Raw genomic sequence first — 22,605 nt, 5'->3', positions numbered from 1 at the left:
GACCCTATCCCCGGCGCAGCGGAGGATCGCATAGGCCTCGTTGATTTACCCGAGGTGAGCCATAAATTTTCAGTGCATATTACAGTGGATGCACTGTCATACCGAGCGCTCTGGTATTGCAGATTATTCACTTGGATCGAGGTTACCCATCCTACGGAAAAAACAGGGGACCGGGCACCGGAAGCCTACGCCCCCAAATCGAGTTCATGACGAGTGAATTGTCGTCAAGTACCAGTCTCTGTGATGAGTGAATGGAGGAGACTGGTCAAAGAGTCTAAAATTATCTTGATTCATATTTCCCGCCACGGGAAGATTCGTTTCCAACCAATGAAATTGCAGAATCGTTGGGAAATCCCAAGGCAAACCACACCATTTCCCGCCAATGGAAAGTAGATCACTTGCAATATAGTGCACATTGTTGTTTTTTTATTTATCCGTTTAAATCCGAAGTTTTAGAAACCAGGGCGATTAAAGTAGTTATGAATTCTATATCAAACAAACCTGTAGGTAAAATTGATTAATAAACGCTAAACACGATATCGATGTTCGCGTAGTAATATTGTGATCAACCCGGAAGAGTAATTTCTAGGAAACAACAACATCATGTTCCATAGAGATCATTGAGAACATGAGCAAATATATGCAAATATAATACGAGTGTACAACAAAAAAGCTGAATGCATGGGATGTACTGGTGATCTAGTTGATTCAAAAGGGCCAAGTGTAGTTTTTCTTCAGGATATTTACGCATAGTACGACCCAGACAGTTCAAAACGTGGACATATTATACACTTACCAGACACTCGCTATAGGTTGTCCCATAAAAAGTCAGAGGCAAATGGTAGGTTCCCAAATTGATACCGGGTTAGGTCAAGGGGCTTGAGGCTGTCCCCTAAAAATTCTAATATGGGCCCACAGACTGCATCTGGATCTGCTTATATGATCATCAGTGCCGATGCTGAGGGGGTTTAGCACTAGGAGCCATCTGGCCATCTTATCTGACATTTGTTGCGCTGCAGAGCAGAGGAGGGGCCAAGTCAAGTGCCAAAAGAGTGCGACAAGTCCTCTTTTCAAATAGTCAGATGATCCATCGACGTATATTGGCTAACACAATCGGATTTAAGAAAGCTTCTTTGAAGTATTTTTTTCTTTTATCAATGTTACCTTTCAAATGAATTCGTCTTTTTACTTTTCAGGCCATATATAGATACATAATTTACACAGAATAGGCCTTACAGCTCCAGGTCATAACAGTAACACATGATGAGAGCGCTACCTACTGTGATAAAGTCTGTAACTATACCATCGAGCAGTTATGTCGTCCTCTTCGTCCTGATCACATCCATCCTCAATGTGACTTCAGGAAGCACCTGTGTCGGAAACAGCTGCCCATTGGATTGTAAGTGAAACAGTTTGGTTTTTTTCGAGACTCCACATGCATGTTATCAATAGAGAGTTTCGACAATAAGATAAGCTCATGTGATCCTTTGTTTCCTGGTGAAATACCTGACTGGTCACAGCCAAAACAAACTTTGTCTATTGATTGCAGTGTGACAGCAGATGAGAGGAACGCACAACTGGGCAAAGATATAACATTGTGGCAGTAAGAATTGTAAACTTGTAATCTAGTAAACTTGTAAACTAGTTAGGAATATGACATGAAGACAAAGTCACAACCACCCCGCTCCATCATCATGAAAGTTGTCGAAGTGCAAAGACAAAGTTATGATTTAAACAAATCTGGTTGGTCCTTTCATCCCGTCCATGTAGATTAAGGTCCACTTAGATATTTTTACTATTTTCAAACTTTTCATCAGATTATTGCTGGTCTTACTCTTGACAGGTAATGTGACGAACTGGGCAGATTTCACGGTAAAGAGCTATACAGTAGAATGGACCACTATCAATTGTTGCAAAAACAGCAATGCCATTAACTTATCATGGTGGAAACATGCGAAAGATGGTAGCTGGCATCCATCTGATGTGTTTGCTGGACCTGGTAGTGGGATTGGACTATCTGATGGAGATCAGGTACGAAGGAAGTCAAGCAGAGACTTCTGTGTCTCAGGTAGTGTTCTTTTCGCACCACTTCTCACCTGTGACCTACTTCCTGCACACAGGGAAATTCCATGGCGTTTGAATGACTATAATACCATTCATCCCAAGTTGTTGTTTTGAGGACAGAGGCACAACCACAAGAGCGCGGTAAGATTATTCTAAAGGCATAGAAACACCTTTCATGGCAAGTCTCATGCCTGTATATTGTTGCCCGAAAATCAGCGCTAGTCATTAGGCAAGGTGCTGACTCCCACCCCCCCCCCCAAACACATCAATTACACATTTCTTTCCATATTTAGGTTTTGAATTTCTACACTCCCTTATCGTACCAGAATGGAATTTACAGATGCCAGACTAAGCTACCTGATGGGAGCCTTGTCCAACATGACTTCAACGTCATCTTTCATGGTATGTTCACTGTCCTGTCATACAAGTGTCTGTATAATGATCAAAATTATTTCTTATGATTCAAGTCAGATTCATGAAATCAGTTTCACTCGAAATAACAAGAAGGTTTGAAAACCAGGGGCATGGCTGCATTATTCCATGATTGACGTGTTTTAGCCAGCCTACATGTATATGAACCATTTAATCATCAAGAACTAGATCTTTTATGTTTTTTTGCAGAGAACACTTGCAATTTTCTAGCAGGCTACCCCAGGATAGAGAACCCCATCTCCAATGGCACACTACCATTCTGTAACCTGCCTCGTCAGTCCATCTCACTGCCCTGCGAGGTCGACTTTGGATACTGTCCAACCAAGTCCAGCCCGCTTATCATGAATGTCTCTTGGCTGTATGAACACCAGCTATCTAATGGTACCACTAGGCTCAAGTGGATCTCAAATGGGACTCATTTCCATATTTCTGAAAAAAGGTACACAAACTTAATTTCATCGTCTCACTCCGTGTCAAAGCAGGTATTTTGATCGCTCGTGAGATACATTCACATGAAGCCCTTCCTCTTGAGGATGATGTCATAACCAATTCATCGATGATCAGATGTCCACTTGCAGCAAATGTTGAGTTTAGACCAATTATGAGCTACACATAGAGAATCACCAGGAAAGTCATATACATTGTACCAGTTGAAACTTTTGATCCTGTAATCGCCCTCTTATGTCAACGTTCTGTTTCAGGACAATTAATGCAGTCGCATCTTCACTGACTATCGGGGACATCCAGGAAAGTGATTATAAGAAATACTACTGTCTTGTTGATGACGGTAGGCAGATCAAGTATTGGTTGATAGACCTCCAGAATGGATGTAAGTCCACAAAACTCATCAAGTGAAAATAGAACATGTATTGTATTTGTTGACAGATGATCGTTACACAGTACAGCAGAACCTCCCTTAGCGGACACCTCCCTATTAAGGACAACCTCTCTATTAGGGCACTAGCTTTGGTCCCAAGTTGGTTGTTTCCATTCGATTTGACCTCTCTAATCTGGACACCTCTCTATTAAGGATAGCACTAGTCAGTCCCATTGGTGTCCTTAATAGAGAGGTTCTACTGTAGATCACAATGTAGAATATCTTGGTGTTTGATCCAAAAGGACAATGCTGCTGAAGTGTAATAATGCCCAAGTCAAAACGCCTACTTTCTATTTTATTTATTTCAGTTGCTGGTTCATGCAAAAGACCACAAACATTGATCATCTACGATGTAGGATTCCAGATTGGATTGGCAGTGGTGCTCTTCATGATTCTGACCACTGTCATTGTCTTGCCGATCATGTGGGATTACAGACTTGATATCCTGCTGTGGAGGCATAGCTATCTGAAGGAACAATCAGGTGGGTGCAACAGATGTTGCAAAGGCTTATGACGGCCCTTGTGGCTTGTGCTCAATGTTGACAGTAGTAGGTGCATGATTTCCACTCCAGCCTGGCCTGACTGCGAGGTACAGTCATGCCGACCAGCAGCTGCCTGAGATCTAAGAACTAAGGACAATGTCACTTCAAGTGTTGACCAGTCAGTAGAGGACAACGTCACATCCATCCACAGTCCCTGTCTTCTTCTCGTCCTCTTGCATAATCATTGTATCCTTTTGTAATTTCAGTGGATTTTGATTACGATGCGATACTTGTGCATGCCGGCACCAATCCCATGTACTATGCAGACACAGATCCACCAGTGTCGGACTATGAATTCGTCAAGGATGTTCTCTTTGAGAGACTGGCGAACGAGTTCCATTACAAGCTGTTCATGCCACTGCAAGATCTCCCAGCGATTGGAGGTAGGTACATGTAGTCTGGTTACGATTCTGTTTGATCAGTCATTCTAAAGTACAAATGTACCTTGGTGTCCTTAATTATTGTTTCAGAGGGAAAATCCCTGAGCCTTGTTCTGAGTGCTGATGGTTTTCGTAACCTCACAGAGTCAAAGTCTTGAAATTTAACCAGACAGGTCCCCTCCCCCAAGCTGTGGCTCCCTTATCATGTAAATATAATTTCAACTCCAGCCAATGCTCATTTCAGACATCGAAAACGAGTTCATCGAGAAAATGGAGAAAAGTCGTAGAATCATCTTCATTGTATCGGAGACATTCTTAAAAGAAGACTTGTGTGCCACAGTGTTCACTCACAGCATACGTCAAGAGGACCGAGCCTCCAACCGGAATATTTACATTCTCAATGGAGACATTCCTGACAGCCTGTGGGATTCTCACACGAATGAAGTTTTTGGAAATTTAGAACCTCTGAAAGCCAGTATCAGCAATGCGAGAAAAGGTTGGCTGAAGGTTGGCAAGACGTTGGAGTGGACTGGTTCCTATACACTCAACGATGGTGCTGTTGCAGCTGCTGATAAGAAATCGTTGAAACAGATCGAACAGTTTTGGAAGAAACTCTGCCTTGCACTGCCACCCAAGGCTAACGTGAGGGACTTCAGGTTCAAACCAAAGTTGAATGATGCGTCATCTGCTTATCATTTAAAAAGTGAGGCGAGTTTGTTGAGGGATGAAGATGCTCATTCATCGGGCATGGTGTGATCAAACAGTGTACTCAACGTGTCTCGGTTCACACTCGTGCCGTATGTTCTACCAGTTCAATTTAAAACATTGGGAAGGTTGCCATTTCTGTGTTGTTGTCCTTTCAGGTGGGACATGATTTTGACTTTAGAAAGCTTTGGTACAACATTTCTCCTGACTGAGCTCTCTTCCAAAAAGTGGACAATTTTGACCAGCTTTTGATGTTACAGAAGAAGAAGTTGGTGCTATAATCTATTGTATACTGCGGATGGTGCCACTTGTGGTGCATTGTATGAGCTGGCACCAATCTTCCTCATGGTACTATATATCCATATGAAATACTCTGAATGTAATATACATGTAATGTGTCCTGGACAGCAAATACATGTAGGTGTCATTTCAATGTACTTCACTCAAGTGCAGAATAAAATTGTTATCATTTCTCCATGTATGTTCTTCTTGTATCTGAATATGAGTGTTATGGCATTTCTTCATCAGCTGGAAGGGATATATCTCTCTGCCATCCTAACCTAACAACACTCAAGATGTTCCCAGGCAGCCGCAGAGAATCATTAGTCGCGGCAGTGTACATGTATATGTCCAAGTGTACAGCTGGGATCTTTGACGCAACCTCTACAATCCTATCGGGTGTAGTGGTGACAGCCAGCATGCTTGCAAGAAGGGATAAGATATGAAGACTCCTGGACAACAAGCAGATTCCAGTATGGGTTACAGGCCTCAGTGTATTCGCCTGAATAGTTTCTCAGAAGAACTTCAGATGGGTAATATGCACTCCCAATACACTCATTACAAACGGTCTTCACTGGAATCTGTTTTTCAGCAGGATGCGGACATGCTGATCCACCGTTGTGCGTATATCCATCCTTCACCACCGATAACTCCCCCCGATCGGCCGTCAGAAGGGCTGTTACTTTATCGGTAGTCTCCCAGCATTCCCTTCCTATTCCACGCGTCCTCTCTTGCGACAACACTAACATTACACTCGTGGTTGTCGCACGAGACATGCACTGAAAGCCATCATCATTGAAGACCAGGTGTTCAATGAGTAACGGTTCTAGGGATGCTGACCCGACCCAAATGCACAGTGCATGTTGTATAGAAGGGAAAGTGGCAGAAGCAGTGGCCTGTTGTAGCTGTTTGAAGCACTTCTGCAATGATGGTAATCATCTTTCGAGGTCATACAACTGATGATGACACCCTTCCATGCGGAGAAGAGGCAGTGGCCATCTTCCAAATCGCTCCCGGGAATGTGACATTTGGATATACTGAAGTCTGGGGAAGCAACATGGGATTCAAGACTTCTATTCATGCACAAAAAGTGGTGAATATCAATCCTCAGCCAAATCGTTGGATGGGCAATTGAAATGAAAAAAACAAAGTTTGACAATTTGTATATAATATATTTTAATATGCCTAGACTTGAACATATTACAAAGTTCACACAGTGGCAGCCAACATGCATCAGCAGACCTTATGTCTTCACACCTACAACACGATCTTGTATCATCCTCAATATCAGGAATGCATCTTAGCCAAACAACGATGCTCTCTCCGTAGGCAGTTACCTTTACAGCAATGCATGTTGGGAAAGACAATGCATCTTGGGGAAACATGGCCAAGGGTGGATTGCCCAAAACTGGACCAAGTCACTCTAAACAATGTGTGACAACTAAAATTTACAACAATTAAGACAGGAAAATCTCCCGGGCTATGTACGATCGTGTATCCAGAAGAACCGTATCATAAATACAATAAGAGCACAATAATTATATAATATTAATGGCGCAAAGTGTCCAAGTACTATCGACTCGAGAAAGCAATCTGTAAAGATATAAACAATAGGCGAGCTTATACACACGACAGGTGGTCTCAATACTAACGTACTGACCCACCTAAGCTAAGGTCAACTGTCCAACTTGATTGAAGTATGAGTAATGTTCTCATCAGAAACTGGGCACCAGAAAGAGCTGGCACGAGTCGTGCCTGAGGTCCTGGCTCCCCGTAATAAGAATGTCGTCATTCACATGTATTAGAATCCAATCGCAAAGATATGATGCCAGACAGCTGATATAACCTCCACTATTTGTCGCTCTAGATAAGATCGGCCACATTCATTGGCATTTCCTCGATTTGTGTATTGTAGTACTGTTCGATGTCACGCATTTGACGCGTGTCTTCCTTGGTGATGAAGTTGATCGCAACACCCTTGCGACCAAAACGGCCTCCACGTCCAATTCTATAAGTGAAATGAAGATGCAATGAATACGTGTTGCTTCACAGACAATGTATGCACAAAAGGTATTGTCTGCATCTCTTTCACACCATGTTCTGGTTTATGTATGTTATGTTTGTCAAATTATACAACGAGGGTGGCTGATGAGCACCTGAGCCCAGGCTACAGTCATCTATTACTCTAAACAAGTTGTCTTTTCAAGAATAAATGATAATCAAACTAAACACAAGGCATCTTATAAAGGCCAACAAACAGTCAAACATTTGGCCAGTCGCGCTTGAGAGAAGTTGATGCAAGGCAAGTTGAGCTATTATAGGAAGTTGTAATGAACAACCACCCAGAGGCACCCCATCATTGCAGAAGTGCTTCCAATAGCTACAACAGGCCCAAGAGGAATCCAGTCGCTGACTTACCGGTGAATGTAATTTTCCCTGTTCTGGGGAAGATCATAGTTGATGACAAGTGAAACTTGTTGAACATCGATACCACGGGCAAGGAGATCCGTGGTAATGAGGACACGACTGGATCCAGATCGGAATTCCCTCATGATCATGTCTCGTTCTTGCTGGTCCATGTCGCCATGCTGAAAGAAGGAGGAGGAGACATTAGAATTGAGAATGCTATTGGTATTGTAACACAAAGGAGGGATGACACGTACATGTCTCGCCAAACTTTTACAGTGTTGCAACCGAGGACGGCAAGACTGAACTAGAGCTGATGATGGCAAAGCCAGAGTCGAACATCGCGTCAACAGCAACCATCAAGAATATGAACTGCTGTATCGAGACAAATTGAGGCACCAACCACAGAAGGCAGGCACCTCACCCAAATGTCAGGACGGTTTATTTACTTCCAGTTGACGGCCTTCAGGGCAACTAAATGACAATGAGGTGCTTTTAGGAAGAGGTAAGATAACATTCTATCGTGAAGAGAATTCTTGAACAACTATTGCAGCGTATCTTGACAAATTGAGGCACCAACCACAGAAGGCAGGCACCTCACCCAAATGTCAAGACGGTTTATTTACTTCCAGTTGACGGCCTTCAGGGCAACTAAATGACAATGAGGTGCTTTTAGGAAGATTTTTATGAATAGATTTTTAGGAGTGGCTGTCCTGTCTTGACAAAAGGTGTTGGTACGTCAAGCTCACCATGGATGAAACGGTGAAGTCTCTCTGCTGCATTTTCTCCGTCAGCCAATCCACTTTCCTCCTAGTGTTGCTGAAGATGACGGCTTGTGTGATGGTCAACGTCTCGTACAAATCACACAGGGTATCCAACTTCCACTCCTTGAAACACAAAGTGACTCAAATCAATCATTCAATAAACATTAGACCGCAACTTAATCAAATATCAAAGGGTCAAGCACCATGCTCAGCGAAGAAGGATGTCAACATATATTTTATGACCCGAAAGATGGTTACCATCATCGCATAGGTGCTGGTGAACTGGTTGTGGCTACAACAGAACATTCTGTTATTAATCCTCTGGACATACAACTGACTTTTGCGGGATTTGCTTGCTATTCAGTATTTGTGTTGACTTACTTCCTTGTCGACGTGAACGAAGAACTGCTTGATACCATCCAGAGTGAGTTCTTCCTTCTTGACCAGGATCCTGATTGGGTCCCGCATGAACCTTGTTGTTACTTCTAGTACATCGTCAGGCATAGTAGCGGAAAGTAGCACCACCTGCAAACAACAAAGGTAGCATTTTAAAACTATTATGACGACATTCATTGAAGCTGGGTTTTGCCATTGTAGTTGTTTACACCAAACAACTGGTAAAGAGCTAATGGGTGGAAACCACAACACAGAACATTGTCCTTCAGATGATGATTTTAGTTCAAAGAAGCAGTTTGCTCAGCATGGAAGGGTGTCAACATCAGTTTTATGACCCGAAAGATGGTTACCATCATTGCAAGTGCTTCTTTATTAGGATCATCTTCTCCTAGCTACCATTGGGTGCTCATTGTACTAATATGGCAAATGGTTTATTAGAACTGACCTGTACTGTGGTGGGAAGCTTTCTGAAGACATCATAAATCTGATCCTTGAAACCTCGAGACAACATCTCATCGGCTTCGTCCAAGACAAACATCTTCATTTCATTTGTCCCTGAAGAAAAACAGAAACGTTACACACAGGACAAATTATTCCAAGTGCTCAACATTACTTTGGAATTCAAGAACTTTGCTCAGCAGAGAAAATTGTCAACATCAGTTTTATGACCCGAAAGATGGTTACCATCACTGCAGAGTACTTGAAATCGGACCCAAGTTTATTGCCTCCCAGCAAACACCTCTATTGAATTAATTACTAGGGTTCAAATGCCTGCATATTTGACTGCGACATGACAATGATGTCCTAGGGCAGAACACTTACTCAGATGTCCACGCTGAATCATGTCAAATACCCTGCCAGGGGTACCAACAATCACATGTTTACCCTCCTCCAGCTTCCTACCATCCTCTCGCACGTTCGTGCCACCAATACAGGCATGGCAGCTAGCGTTCATGTAGTCACCAAGGGCAATGACCACCTTCTGGATCTGAGGAGACAACAACAACAACAACATTAGTGAAAGTAGAAACTGATTTGGATCAACGCTATGAGCTTGGAGTTACATGTATCGAGACAAATTGAGGCACCAACCACAGAAAGCAGGCACCTCACCCAAATGTCAGGACAGTTTATTTACTTCCAGTTGACGGCCTTCAGAGCAACTAAATGACAATGAGGTGCTTTTAGGAAGAGGTAAGATAACATTCTATCGTGAAGAGAATTCTTGAACAACTATTGCAGTGTATCGAGACAAATTGAGGCACCAACCACAGAAGGCAGGCACCTCACCCAAATGTCAGGACAGTTTATTTACTTCCAGTTGACGGCCTTCAGAGCAACTAAATGACAATGAGGTGCTTTTAGGAAGAGGTAAGATAACATTCTATCGTGAAGAGAATTCTTGAACAACTATTGCAGTGTATCGAGACAAATTGAGGCACCAACCACAGAAGGCAGGCACCTCACCCAAATGTCAGGACGGTTTATTTCCTTCCAGTTGACGGCCTTCAGAGCAACTAAATGACAATGAGGTGCTTTTAGGAAGAGCGAGAGCCAAACTTGGCATATTTTTCTCTTGATGCCAAACATGAACCATGTGACATGTCTCAATTTACATGATTTAGAGACACTCAAACAGAAATGCTATCTCCAGTTGAACACCCTGAGAACATGCCATAGCACCAGTATGATACCAACCTGCTGAGCCAACTCTCTGGTTGGGGCCAGGACAAGAGCCTGACAATCTTTGATGCCAAGGTCAAGCTTTTGCAAGATAGTAATAGCGAAGGTGGCTGTCTTGCCAGTTCCAGACTGAGCCTGGGCAATCACATCATGACCTGAAAAGACAACAAAGTAATCATTTGGCAACGTTCCATTCTAGAGATCCTATTCTCATTATGGTCATTTCATTGTGATTTGGTCCTGATAAACCAACTGGAATCAGAAATTTGATTAATCAAACAAGTGCTTTTCCTACACACAACAATCTACGTCGGTTGAATATAGCTGCAGGACAAGTGTATGCTGTCAGATTGAGGGAGTGGCCACATTTCTAGGTCAACCCCTCACCCATGTGACATCAAGGTTGATATACTTCCAGTTGACGGCCTCCATTGCTACCAGATGGCAATGGGGTGCTTTTAGGAAGATTAGGAGATAGAAAGTGGAAACATTACACCAGAATTTAGTTCAGCCAGTTGCTTACCGTGACAGCAGGGCACGATGGCACGCTGCTGGATTGCTGATGGTTTCTCAAAACCATACGCATAAATGCCACGAAGGAGTTCTTCCCTCAACTTCATATTATCGAAGTGATCAACAACGCACTGGAAGTTGCCCTGAAATAAAACAATGCATTGTTAACATTGACAGGAATACAAACAGGGGCGAGTTTAATATCTGTGTCTTAAAAATCAATCAGATCCAGAGCTGGAGTTCATCGCACAGACAAGAAGTTGACAGGTCACTGGCGAGTGTGTCTAAACCCGACTACTAGGATACCTACTTCAATCTCGCCCTGAACACCCATTCCAGATGGTCCGTCATCATCAGGTTGTTCATCTTGTTGAGACCTAAAACAAAGCAATGCAATTAGATAGAACAGGTCATATAGGACTTCCACACCGACCACAGGGACACCATCACAGTACTCAAGTAGGCGAAGTCTATATACGCCGGTAACACCTAGGGTAGGACCAACAAACCATCTTACAATAAATCTTCATGGTCAATGACGCCAGACAATAGTACCTACCTCTCGAGCCATTGTCAGGCGTCTTTGAAGTTTAACTGTGAGGATCTATTGTAAAGACAAGTTTGTTGGTCCTACCCTAGGTGGTACCGGCATATCTGGCAAAGAGCCTAGGCCTTTGCCCCGAGCCGAGGCTGCTGGATGATCATGATGTCTCTTGCCTGGGCGGTAGGTTAGGTACGGCATGTACGGTGGAGGAAAGGACTTTTTCAGGTTGATAGCTTTCATATGGTCGTGATCGGACACAGAACATACAATTAGAGTGATAGAAACAGAAGCATCGTAAATCTACGCAGAAACGTGGCATATGGATGGAATGTCACTCATGCGTACTTTGGTGCATGTGGCGAAAATGTACCAAGGTGTACAAAATGCACGTGCGGCGTGTAACGCAGCGGCCATTTTGGCATTTTTACTCGTCCGAAGACGGCAAAGAACCTGCGAAATCGGACATAATACGTATATTCAAAACAATAAAAACATAAGAATACAAAGCTGAGTATATGTTTTAACAATCTGATGTAGTAATATCAATATATTTTTTATACCTCGTTTTCTGAGGTGGAAATTCATCGTCGGGAGAATTTGACATGTTCACGCAGAGTGTTCCGCAAAGAAAGGATCGAGCCGGCGCTTAATCACAACCGCTGACAGGTACCCATTGCGCAACAAAAAGTATTTCGAAATATAGTTTTTAAGACAAGTTATCGATTACTTCAAAAATACTCAGAATGCTTGATAGTTAATCATAAATTAGTTCTATTTAACTAATAACTCATAATATGTAACAAGAGACATGATTTCAGGGTTCTACTCAAGGCGCATTGATACACAACCGGTTGACGATTTCCAGTGTGCGGGGGTATCTTCTTCGAAAACAAGGTGTACCAGGAAATTTGTGACGTCAATCGCGGAAAATTCAAATGTGACAGAGGAACTTGTAATGCATTGTCAGAGGAATTTGTTGCACGACAAATTGCAAATTATGGGCTATCGATCACTCGACGAGATCGATTCGACTGCTGCATTGTAGGCCCCTATGTCGAATTAGAGGGAGCTCATCAAAATTTGCAGTAGGGTTCGATCAGTACACTTTTGAGCAGTAGCTGAAATACTGTCAATCGGACAGGTGCCGTCCTGATTGTAGGCTAGCTGTATACTAGCCTAGGCCTACTCACTCAGTTTTGGTCCCTCTTCTCTCATCTTGTCGTCCCGAGTCCGATTGTCCACTGGTATGATGCCCATTGTCATCAGGAGTAGGCCTACCGCTTCCAGGCCTGTGGTGGTCCCCATCACTCCTTCCTTCGCGCTGATCTGACTTCCAGTGGTCGCGGGGGCTGTCTCTGTCGGAGCTTGGACTGTCCCTTCCTCGCTCCTCTTTCCTATCCCTGTTCCTATCCGGGCTGGGGCTGTAGTCGCTGCCCCTGTCCCTCCCGGTCACGTTCCACGCGCCCTTTCGGCTGTCGACAGACCCGTTGTCTCTGTTGTCACCTTGGCGATAGCTCATTTGAAAATCTAATTAAGATACGAAAAGTAGATTGGTGTTGAAAGTTTTCGCTGATGTCGAAATACGTTTCGATCTCTAGCCTTGATTTGTAGTAAATAAGCCGATCGAAGTCGAACTAGGCCTATATATAACAGGCTGCAGTATTGCGACATACAGTAAACGCAATTTACTTTTGTCTGTGGACTACTTTTATGTAGGTTGTTTGTGATTGACCAACGCTGTCTTTCGCAATGAATCAGCCCTGGCTGAATGCCACGAGATCAGCTCACCTCGACCCTATCCGCCGCGCAGCGGAGGGTCGAGAAAGCATCGTTGATTTACCCGAGGCGAGCCATAAATTTTCAGTGCCTAGGCCTTCAGTGGATGGACTGTCATACCGAGCGCTCAGGTATTGCAGATTATTCACTTGGATCGAGGTTACCCATCCTACGTACAGGAAAACACGTGACCGGTCACCGGAAGCTTACGCCCTAAAATCAAGGTCATGACGAGTTAATTGCCGTCAAGTACCAGTTTCTGTAATGAGTGAATGGAGGAGACGGTGAAGGAGTCTACTGCTCACGAGGGTCGTTTGAAGGACATCCCAACTTCACCTTGGCGCGAAAAAGGCGAAGACCGGATCAGTTCCTCTTGTGATATAGAGATGTCGCCTCCGTCTTCAAGTACGGCGGGAACTTACACCGGTGTAAAAGAAGAAAATGTCCCCCTGGAAAAAGTGTCCGGCACTATTGTATTCCGCTATCTGGTTCTATAGAGGCCATGACCGCCAATAGCTCAGAGATTAAAGCGCATAATAGAATCCATTGTTTCCCGGACATTCTATCCCAGGACATTTTAAACTTCTACACCGGCCCTGGTCCGCCCCACGCGGTATCAAAAATGCATGGTGCGGCAATTCATCAGCAACACCACACTCCAAAAATTAAATAGTAAATCATTTACCATTTGAAGTTGTTAACGATACGTTTATCAATAAGTAGTTAACATAACTATTTTCATAGTTAGAGTAACTACTTGAAATCCAAACAGCATGAATACTTTTTTACCATTTCAAGTAGTAAAATCAGCCAACCAATCAGAATCACTGATTTTGTGAATTAACCACTTGAAGTAGTAAGCTTCGACCAATCAGAATGCGCCCCCAGACAGCAGACGTCCAGCGTCGATCGCCGCCATTTTTAACCCGCTTCAAAAGCCAAACTTCGTTTTCGCTGATCTTTGAAATGGACGTCGAGGAAACGTTGGCCTCATGGGGGATGGGAGAACTAGTTAAAGTGTTCAAGGGTAAGATATAGCTTTTGTAGATATTCTTTTTTTCATGTTTCCGACAGCACAAAAGACATTTTTTTTGACAATTTTGTAAAGGCCTAAGGCAAAAAAGAAAACGCGCACCATTCGAAACCTGTTTTTAGTTCTCTTTTTTCTTCAGTTCTCACGACGCATGCACAAAACATTTTTATCACCAGTTCGATAGGCCTGTACGCTACTCTATTAATGAAGAATGCACTAAACTGGAAAAAGAAGAAGTTTGTAGGCGATGTGATAAGTAAAAGACAACTTAAAAAGGCCCGCGAAAGTGCGCGCCCGTCAGCGCTCTTGTGATAATGCGATGCGCGCCATGAAGCAAAGTGTCGCACTCTCGATTTAAGAACAGTTTCAAACAGTTTTATTCGATTTTAGTGCTAAATTTTATATGAACATTATTGAAAATTTGTTCCGAAGTATTAGTAGAGCATTCGCGCATTACATGCATTTAATGAGATACTCGTTAGTTTGAATATTCCCGCCGAAAAAGTTGACGCAAGTGTGAAGTATTTCCGAGAGGGTGCACTCGGATCGAGCTCAAAATCGATGGCGGAAGTCGCCGGGACTGTTGACGTTTTATACTGATCTAAAATGCGATCGATTTCGACCTCATTCTGCCAAATGTTCCTTTTCCAAATACTTGCGAGCAGAAATTGTTGTCTCATTATAGCAGAGTGTCAAATTCACGCATATTGCGTGAAATGTCTTGCTGAAAAATGCTTCGGACACAGACGCTTCATTCAGAACAGATGATGATTCATTCATTCATTCATGATTTGCATGCACTGACCCACCACCTACAGTGTATAGGCTACAATACATGTACATATGTACATGTAGGGCCTAGCATGCTAGGCCCTACATGCAATGTACATTATAGCCCTGTTAGTGGTGAAGCCTGGCCACCATAGGCCTAAAGGCTTTGGAATGTCCACACTGAATTCATTATTTTGGACCCCTCATAATGAGGAAATCCGGGCCTCCTTGCTGCCGATCTCAAGTAGACGAACAGGTGTCGGCTTGAGAGAAACAGTAGCAGTTACAGCCCGGATTTCCTCATTATGACCCTAACTAGCCCATCCGCCAAAAAAGGAGCCACAAGTACATAATAGTTAATCTGGATGGATAAAGTAGTAAGGATCACTATCAAAATGGTTAAAATTGAAACTATAAAATGGTTAAAAATCAACTACTTATGGTAGTTATTTTATTAACTATTTTGAAATAGTTAAACTAACCACTTATCAGTCGGTGCAATACTAAGCCCCAAAGTAGTTACCATTTAACTATTAATAGTTAGTTTTCACCATTTAATTTTTGGAGTGCAGTCACGTTATTAAAGAACATTTGAAATTAAGCGTCAAAATCCCGGAACATGACCAGGAGTTTGTGGATCTTCGCATCAAACTATGCAACTAGATTGCTAAATTCGCGTTAAGCAACGTTGGGTTTAAGTCATTTACTAGGCCTACTATTCACAGTAGGAAATCTCTTTTCCAAACAGGATAATGGTTTGGGGATAATCTGCCTCGGCTTCAAGTAGAAGGCCGCTCATCCATTAACTCCCATAGAAACAGCATTTGTTTGTTTGTCTTATTTACATTAAAGGGGGGCTAAGCAGGAGTTTTGCGGCAAATTGACTGTGATCTGGTGACTATAGTCACTTCGGAAAAAGTTGTGGGCGCATCGTTTGGGAGTTGAAAGCGCGATATTCTAGTTGGACGTATGAAATAGGAGAGACACCTTCTGTCAACTTCGTGTTACCTGGCTGGTCCTGCCTATAGTCTCCCATACTTTCACATCATAGTAAATTTCCACAAGAGGAAGGTCGACATCCAGGAGTCTTCAAACCAACGACAAGGCGGGAGGAACGCTCATCATGATGTATAGGATTAGGTAGTCGTAATTCTACAGACAGATATAGCTTTTGCTCAAGAACGTGGGAGGTATGGTGAAGTTCATCAAATCAAAGTGAAAGTGTCTTTCCCGCCATGAAATGTCTAACAAATGTCCGTTTTCGCGGGCTGTAGCCTAAATAATACATTATATAACATTCATCATCCTTCTAAACCGACGTCTTGTCATGGAATTACAAAAGAAAACATCGATCGTTTTGCATGTCTCATTGCTGTCGAGGTGCACCAGGAGAGATTCCATGTTGTTTGATAATGATCATTCATCCCAAATTGTGGGCCTCGAGAGCCGAGGAGAAAGTCACAACCGCTAGACCATAATGCGTTCAAAAGATCACTATACATATACATGTATTCGGGAATTCACGAAAGCCTTTACACATAACCGCTCCTTTCAGATACCCAATGAAAATGGACCAAAGGCTGGATATGTCAGGAAAGGTGCCTTTATTGTTAGCTGTTCTTCTACTGGGGGTTAGCTTATGTCAAGTCGAAGGTAAGTGATAAATTTCAAGTGTAAACAGCCGTACTCATACGATGTACACCGAGGCAATGCAGGGTCACGCACCTGCAGTAAACCTTTGAGCCATTTTACAGTTAAAATGGCGGCCCATCGCTCATGACATCAGCAGCTTTAAACCAACAACAGTACTGCCGTCTTTGGTGACCCATGTGTGGGTGTAAAGTGTAAACCGCCGCCAACACCCCGATCATCGGACCAGCTACCAAAACAGTTAGGACAACAATGTTTTGATGTTCTTATTTCAGCTCAACGTGTACGTACCACCAGGTCCTGCGAAAACTCCCGTTATCGCCTGGGTATCATGTGTTATGGAGGTGGTACGATGCAGATCGTCAGCGCCATGTGGGGAAGAATGTCTCTTTGGACCTGTCGTACTGGTAATTACCGAAAAACCGGCTGTAGGGAGACTGTTAAAGCGACTGCAACGGTAAAACGGTTGTGCAACGCTAAGACGACCTGCAGGTTGTCCGCAACAACAGCACTCTTTGGTGAACCTTGTAAGGGTGTTAGCAAATACATCGAAATTAAGTACAAGTGTACACCACCTCCAACACCACCGACCATTGGACCAGCCACGAAAAGCGGTAAGTATAACACTTATGAGAGCACGACTGTAATCGAATACTCCTTGACTTCTAAGTGTATACCCCGTACCCAGTTACCATGCTCCTTGATTGCTGAGAGTGTAACCTCCGTACCCAGTCTCCATGCTCCTTAATTACTAAATGTGTGACCACCGCCCCAATGTCTCCATGTCCTTTGATTTCGTAGCCTGTGACAACCGTACCAAGGCCGACATCTACTTCCTGGTGGACTCCTCGGGGAGTGTGGGAACCTACAACTATGTGCATCTCCTTCGGTTTGTCAACTCCCTCATCAACAATCTGGCAATCGGTATGCATCGGGTCCGCGTCGGATTAATAAGGTAATTGTATGCTTACTTGAAGGAATGATTTGTGTCCCGTTTGTGGTAGGGTGACAGATGTACATCCACATGCAATAGCAAGTGGCTCATGCGTAAATAATGTATTGAGATATAGAATAGGGAACGTAATAGAACTTCGTGTGATTTAATTTGGCCCATCGATCCTGTCTTCAGCCTCCCTTTAATGGTCTTCGCAAGAAATGTTTGGGATTAGCTCCAAAGTTTTTTTTCTCTTCAGGTTTAGTTCCCGCGTTCAGCTTCACATCCCTCTGAACCGTTACTACAACAAGGCGGCACTGAGGCAGGCTGTGCGATACATCCCTTACATCAGCGGTGGCACTGCTACCTCTTCAGTCCTCAATAACATGAGAACCGTGTACGTGTTTTCTATACTATAGACATTTCCGTTCTGAAGCTCAAAATCAAAAAGACTTCTACAACTTCTGTCGAAAGTCTTCTTTTACAAGAGCAAGCGAAGGGAGAAGCCAGTGTCTGTGGGCAATCGTCCTTCCGGGGGGCCATACAATATGGCAGCGACCCGCGGTTGTAGTCAGGCGGATCTTGGCGGATACCACGTTTTTGAAATGGTACCGTTATCCTCGACATCAGCTTTCTGTAATTTATGTGCCTATTGTTTTCAGTGGATTTACAGGGAGGAATGGTGCAAGGGCTGGTGTTCCCAAGATTGGCATCCTAATATCTGACGGAAGTCCTAACAGTATGACCAGAACACTGCAAGAAGCAGCTCGTTGCAAAGCTGCCGGGATAGAGATATTCTGCGTCGCAGCTCAGGCTCCGCGCCGTGCGAGAGCACAGATTGCTCAAATCGCTTCTAAGCCGACGAAAAGCCATTCTTTCATTGTTGACAAGTTTCCTCAAATGACAATGAAAGCGCCCCCTGTCGCCAATGTGATTTGCAAGAAGCTGGCGAAGTCCTTGCCGACGACAACAACCACCACCACAATAATTCCAACTACGACAATAACAACGACAACAACGACGACAAGTAAGTGCCCGGCTATATTTGTTATTCATAAAAAATGGAATTCATTTTTGCCGTTTTGGGAAGATGCCGAAGTTTCATTCATTACACATTTTTCATCCCACAATCACCGTCATAATTTTAAAGCAGAACAAACAGTTGGAACAGTCGCCTCTACCATCATGGTGTATCCTTCCGTTATCTGATGGGTGCAGCATCGCCCAACTCCAATAACTAAACTATTCTGACGTGGCGTCCATTGAAAATGCCCTTCGAAGAGAAACACACATCCGATTGCGCCATTTTGTTTGTCAGCGTGACCAATCCGTGGAATCAACTTTGCTGAAATAAACCCCCAAGAACGTCCGCATTTTCGGAAATTTTCGTCGCGCCGGCCCGGCCACCTGGAATGGAAACCCAACTAAGGTCATCAGTGCTGAACCGGTCGTTTCTCTGAACTGACATCACTCTCCCCTCGACTGGTCACCAATAACCTACAGAGGACGAGCAGCTCGCCTGTTCTTTCGAGAAAAGGTACTGACCGACGGCTGTGATCGCTGAAGAGTCTGACCCCATCAGATGCATCCGGGTACTGACCGACGGCTGTGATCGCTGAAGAGTCTGACCCCATCAGATGCATCCGGGCCATCTGCCTGCAACCTTTTTTATGTAAAGTCTGCGGTGGCCTTGCCTTTGATATTCGATTCAGTTGAAGACCGTCGGCTTGTTCAAAAACCGAGGTAGGTTGGCACATCAAAAGCAAATACTGTTGCAAGAATTTCAGAACCGAAGTAGGCACTAGGTATGGACATTTTAGGAACAGAAAACTGTCGAAGTTGAACGGGAAGTCAACCAATGAAACAATAAAGTCATCGCATTTATGTGGAATGGTTTATTAACAGTTTTTCTTAATTACAGTTTAATATTTCACGAATAAATATTTCAACGGTTTCATCATTATAACAAAGTGCATTATTTATACACATACATCTAACTAGAAAACTGAAGGTTTGACCGAGATGTGAATAAAAGATTGTGGTGTGGCAAATAGAGAGGTTCAGAAACGCCTGGCTGCAGCTGAGGGATGAGTGAACTGCACTGGCACGTGGTGTGAGATCTTGCCTATGCACTGTGCGGACCTTTCTGGTAAACAAGTGGCTTATACTCCGCCTCTCGATATTTCATTTCGTAATGACGAAGGAGTGAAAAAATCCTGAATCTCAGGATGTGGGTGGATATGCAATGAAAGCGTGAACTTTGGCTCTTGCTCATAAACATCAACATTTACACTTATCTTTCGTCACTTTCAAGGTCTCAGACATTGGCATCGGTTCGTCAGCTACCTTCCTGGGGTATTCTGGACCGCTCTGATTACTTTTTATTGGCGTTTTGATAACTACCACCACCTCGTTTGTTCGCCTGGCGCTCCGATCTCGCACGGATCGTCCCTTCATTGCCTGTATCTGGAACCGTCACATTTAGAGTTCCAGCACCTTCCTCGCATAGGCCGATCTTGTCTTTGTTAAATCATCTTCACTATACACCCGCATTATTTGAGTTTTCATGTTTAATTTATAGATGATAAACTACTCCTGTCATCATCTCTCACCAGGATCAATACTGTATACTCTGACCCCTTCACCATTAGGGAGGTAAGTACATGTACAATGTACCAAGACCCAGACGCAAGTAGCTAGCCTGGGAGAGGCGAGTAAATGCCATCTCTGAATCAGCCATTATGCTCATGCATTGCTGAGAAAAAGGCATTCTTTCAAATAAGATGTTGTTTTGGGTGGTTCCCTCACTAGGTCTTTGAAGCAGATAACATCGAAACATCAAATATCGGCCGGGCGGTTTCTTGGAAGAGCAGGTGGCTATTTCTTGCTCACTCACTATCTGTTTCTGGTGATGGTTAGGATAATGACCTATAGAGGACGCTAAGAATGGGCATTTAGGAGACCGTTAAACTTACCCAAAAGGAGTTATCATCAAGCAGCTTTCATAAAATGCCAAAATTCGCAGTCAATATTGCTATTTACAATTGAATTAATGGATATATAAAAAAATCCATGACAAGATAAAAGTGAATATGGTAAGAAAATCGAAAATGATTCCAAATATAAAGTAAGGAATAAAACTTGCACATATGTTTATCTACATCAATTTACAGGTACCCCCCCCCCCCCATGGGTTCTATTCCTTGCCCTCATAACTGCTCTTCGCTCATGACTCAGACCGCCCTCTTCCTGCTCTTGTCAGCATTCCGTGGTGAGACGATGCTCCCCATACCGTAGAGTTAATCCACTGTTGCGATGTAGCTTGACTGAAGAGATGGCGACCTATAGTATTTACAGAGTTTCCAGCTTGCTAGATAAAGTTAATTGTTACCCAAACCGGGAACAAAAAAACACGAAATGTTTTTCGGCTCAATATTAACCAAAATCTAATGCTAGCGTGTTTACACACCTAGGTGCCCTATTGGTGCCCAAGTTATTAATCAGATCAGAGCGAACGCTTGTCTCCGATGTATCACTTAAGGGTACATGAGTACCACGTCGAGCCCTTCATTCCACAGCCCCTCCTTACATCTCGGAGTTGGTTTCCTTCCGCAGGCCTGGCAGAGCACTCCGCTCTGCGGGGGAGTATCAAGGTCCCCCGCCATAGGACGGTCTGTGGAGGGAGATCTTTTGGGGCTTCGGCCCCAAGGCTGTGGAATGAACTTCCTCTGTCCATCCGATCGACAGCTGACCTTGGCATCTTCAAGAAGGCATTGAAAACCTATCTTTTTAAATTAGCCTATTTTTAAATCCGTTTTTAATCATGTGGTCCTAAATTGTTTTATTGTTTTATTGCTGTATTTTAGTACTTTGAGCACATTGTTTCTTAGATTGTAAGGTGCCTTTGAGCAATTTGTTGATAAAGGCACCTAAAAATATGTTTTAGTAATAATTAATAATAATAATAATAGTCACTGCATGATTTAGATGGGCTGGATCAAAATATGGTATTAAAGATTCTACGCCATCCCTCCACCAAACAGTAACAAGCACTAATTAACGTGGGTATGTTGGTAATCCCGACCTCTGGGCCTCCCATTAACCGTCGTCTAATCGCAAGTAGTAGAGGATTATAAACCAGACAGACTGAAATGTGCAATATATCATAAAACATAACAAATAAATCTCCCCGCGAAATGAATGAGTCATTTAGGCATGCATGGCGACACAATGTTTCATGATTAATAATGATTTTTAAAAACTCATAAATATTTTAGAGGCTTGGTGAATTAATTGAAGTGTTTCAAATTACACCTACTAATTCGCCCACGGGTCCAAATGGCCTCCAGAAAGGCCAACGCCAACACTCTTTGTTCCACCTCCTGATCTCGACTTCGAACAGTATGATAGGCATTCGCATTAGCGTTTCGCGGGCTTTGCGAAAACTCCCTTCGTGGACGGGTAGAGGTGAAGATTATGACAAAGGTCAAGTTCAAATTATAATAGAGGTGGACACCTCTCTATTTAAGGACAACCTCTCTATTAAGGACACCAGTTTTGGTCCCAAATTGGTCCTTTGTATTCAATTTGACGTTATTTGAATCAATTTATCCCGGTTTTTTTCATCATTCAACCCTGTCAGTGTCAGACATGGTGGGTACCGACAGCAAAAAAATCATGTGATTAACATTAAGTCAGGCAGCGTTTATCACCGAACACATTGGAGCATTCTAAAATGAGGAAAGATGGGACTGAAGAAACGAATGCTGCCATGACTTCTGTTAAGAAATTGATTGCGGCAAATCTGTCATGCTACAGATGAAAATTTTTTTTCAAGTCCAAATATTTTTTCACTT

The 22,605-nt window shown here is 43.2% G+C and overlaps 3 protein-coding genes and 2 non-coding genes across 6 annotated transcripts; 2 read left to right on the top strand and 3 right to left on the bottom strand.

The window, feature by feature from the left end:
• Positions 1-577: 577 nt before the first annotated feature.
• On the top strand, positions 578-5,477 carry LOC135494476 (interleukin-1 receptor accessory protein-like). Its single transcript, XM_064782501.1, has 9 exons — positions 578-841; positions 1,197-1,399; positions 1,844-2,031; positions 2,358-2,466; positions 2,686-2,935; positions 3,198-3,325; positions 3,682-3,855; positions 4,122-4,298; positions 4,540-5,477. The coding sequence occupies exons 2-9, from the start codon at positions 1,261-1,263 to the stop codon at positions 5,049-5,051; spliced, it is 1,677 nt and encodes a 558-aa protein (XP_064638571.1). The 5' UTR covers positions 578-841; positions 1,197-1,260; the 3' UTR covers positions 5,052-5,477.
• Positions 5,478-6,430: 953 nt separating this feature from the next.
• On the bottom strand, positions 6,431-13,185 carry LOC135494477 (eukaryotic initiation factor 4A-I-like). 2 transcript variants are annotated; one of them, XM_064782502.1, is made up of 10 exons: positions 12,776-13,185; positions 11,352-11,418; positions 11,052-11,184; positions 10,544-10,683; positions 9,668-9,833; positions 9,291-9,400; positions 8,831-8,974; positions 8,435-8,572; positions 7,698-7,867; positions 6,431-7,287 (listed from the first exon to the last, which is right to left on the bottom strand). In XM_064782502.1, the coding sequence occupies exons 1-10, from the start codon at positions 13,102-13,104 to the stop codon at positions 7,143-7,145; spliced, it is 1,542 nt and encodes a 513-aa protein (XP_064638572.1). In that variant the 5' UTR covers positions 13,105-13,185; the 3' UTR covers positions 6,431-7,142. The 2 variants fall into 2 exon arrangements, with proteins under 2 accessions (XP_064638572.1, XP_064638573.1); XM_064782503.1 differs by lacking the exon at positions 12,776-13,185 and adding an exon at positions 12,146-12,243.
• LOC135495196 (small nucleolar RNA SNORD2) lies at positions 8,652-8,720 on the bottom strand. Its single transcript, XR_010448540.1, has one exon. It is a non-coding gene; the product is annotated as a small nucleolar RNA SNORD2 (small nucleolar RNA).
• Positions 9,474-9,542, bottom strand: LOC135495197 (small nucleolar RNA SNORD2). Its single transcript, XR_010448541.1, has one exon. It is a non-coding gene; the product is annotated as a small nucleolar RNA SNORD2 (small nucleolar RNA).
• A 2,909-nt stretch (positions 13,186-16,094) lies between the features above and the next one.
• On the top strand, positions 16,095-19,638 carry LOC135494482 (collagen alpha-1(XIV) chain-like). The gene is made up of 6 exons (XM_064782515.1): positions 16,095-16,355; positions 16,721-16,818; positions 17,091-17,429; positions 17,617-17,770; positions 18,009-18,146; positions 18,412-19,638. The coding sequence occupies exons 2-6, from the start codon at positions 16,728-16,730 to the stop codon at positions 18,956-18,958; spliced, it is 1,269 nt and encodes a 422-aa protein (XP_064638585.1). The 5' UTR covers positions 16,095-16,355; positions 16,721-16,727; the 3' UTR covers positions 18,959-19,638.
• Positions 19,639-22,605: the final 2,967 nt, after the last annotated feature.

This window comes from Lineus longissimus, chromosome 10 (assembly GCF_910592395.1).
Source record: "Lineus longissimus chromosome 10, tnLinLong1.2, whole genome shotgun sequence".
Lineage (NCBI taxonomy): Eukaryota > Metazoa > Nemertea > Pilidiophora > Heteronemertea > Lineidae > Lineus > Lineus longissimus.
This window is presented reverse-complemented; position numbering and strand designations above follow the sequence as displayed.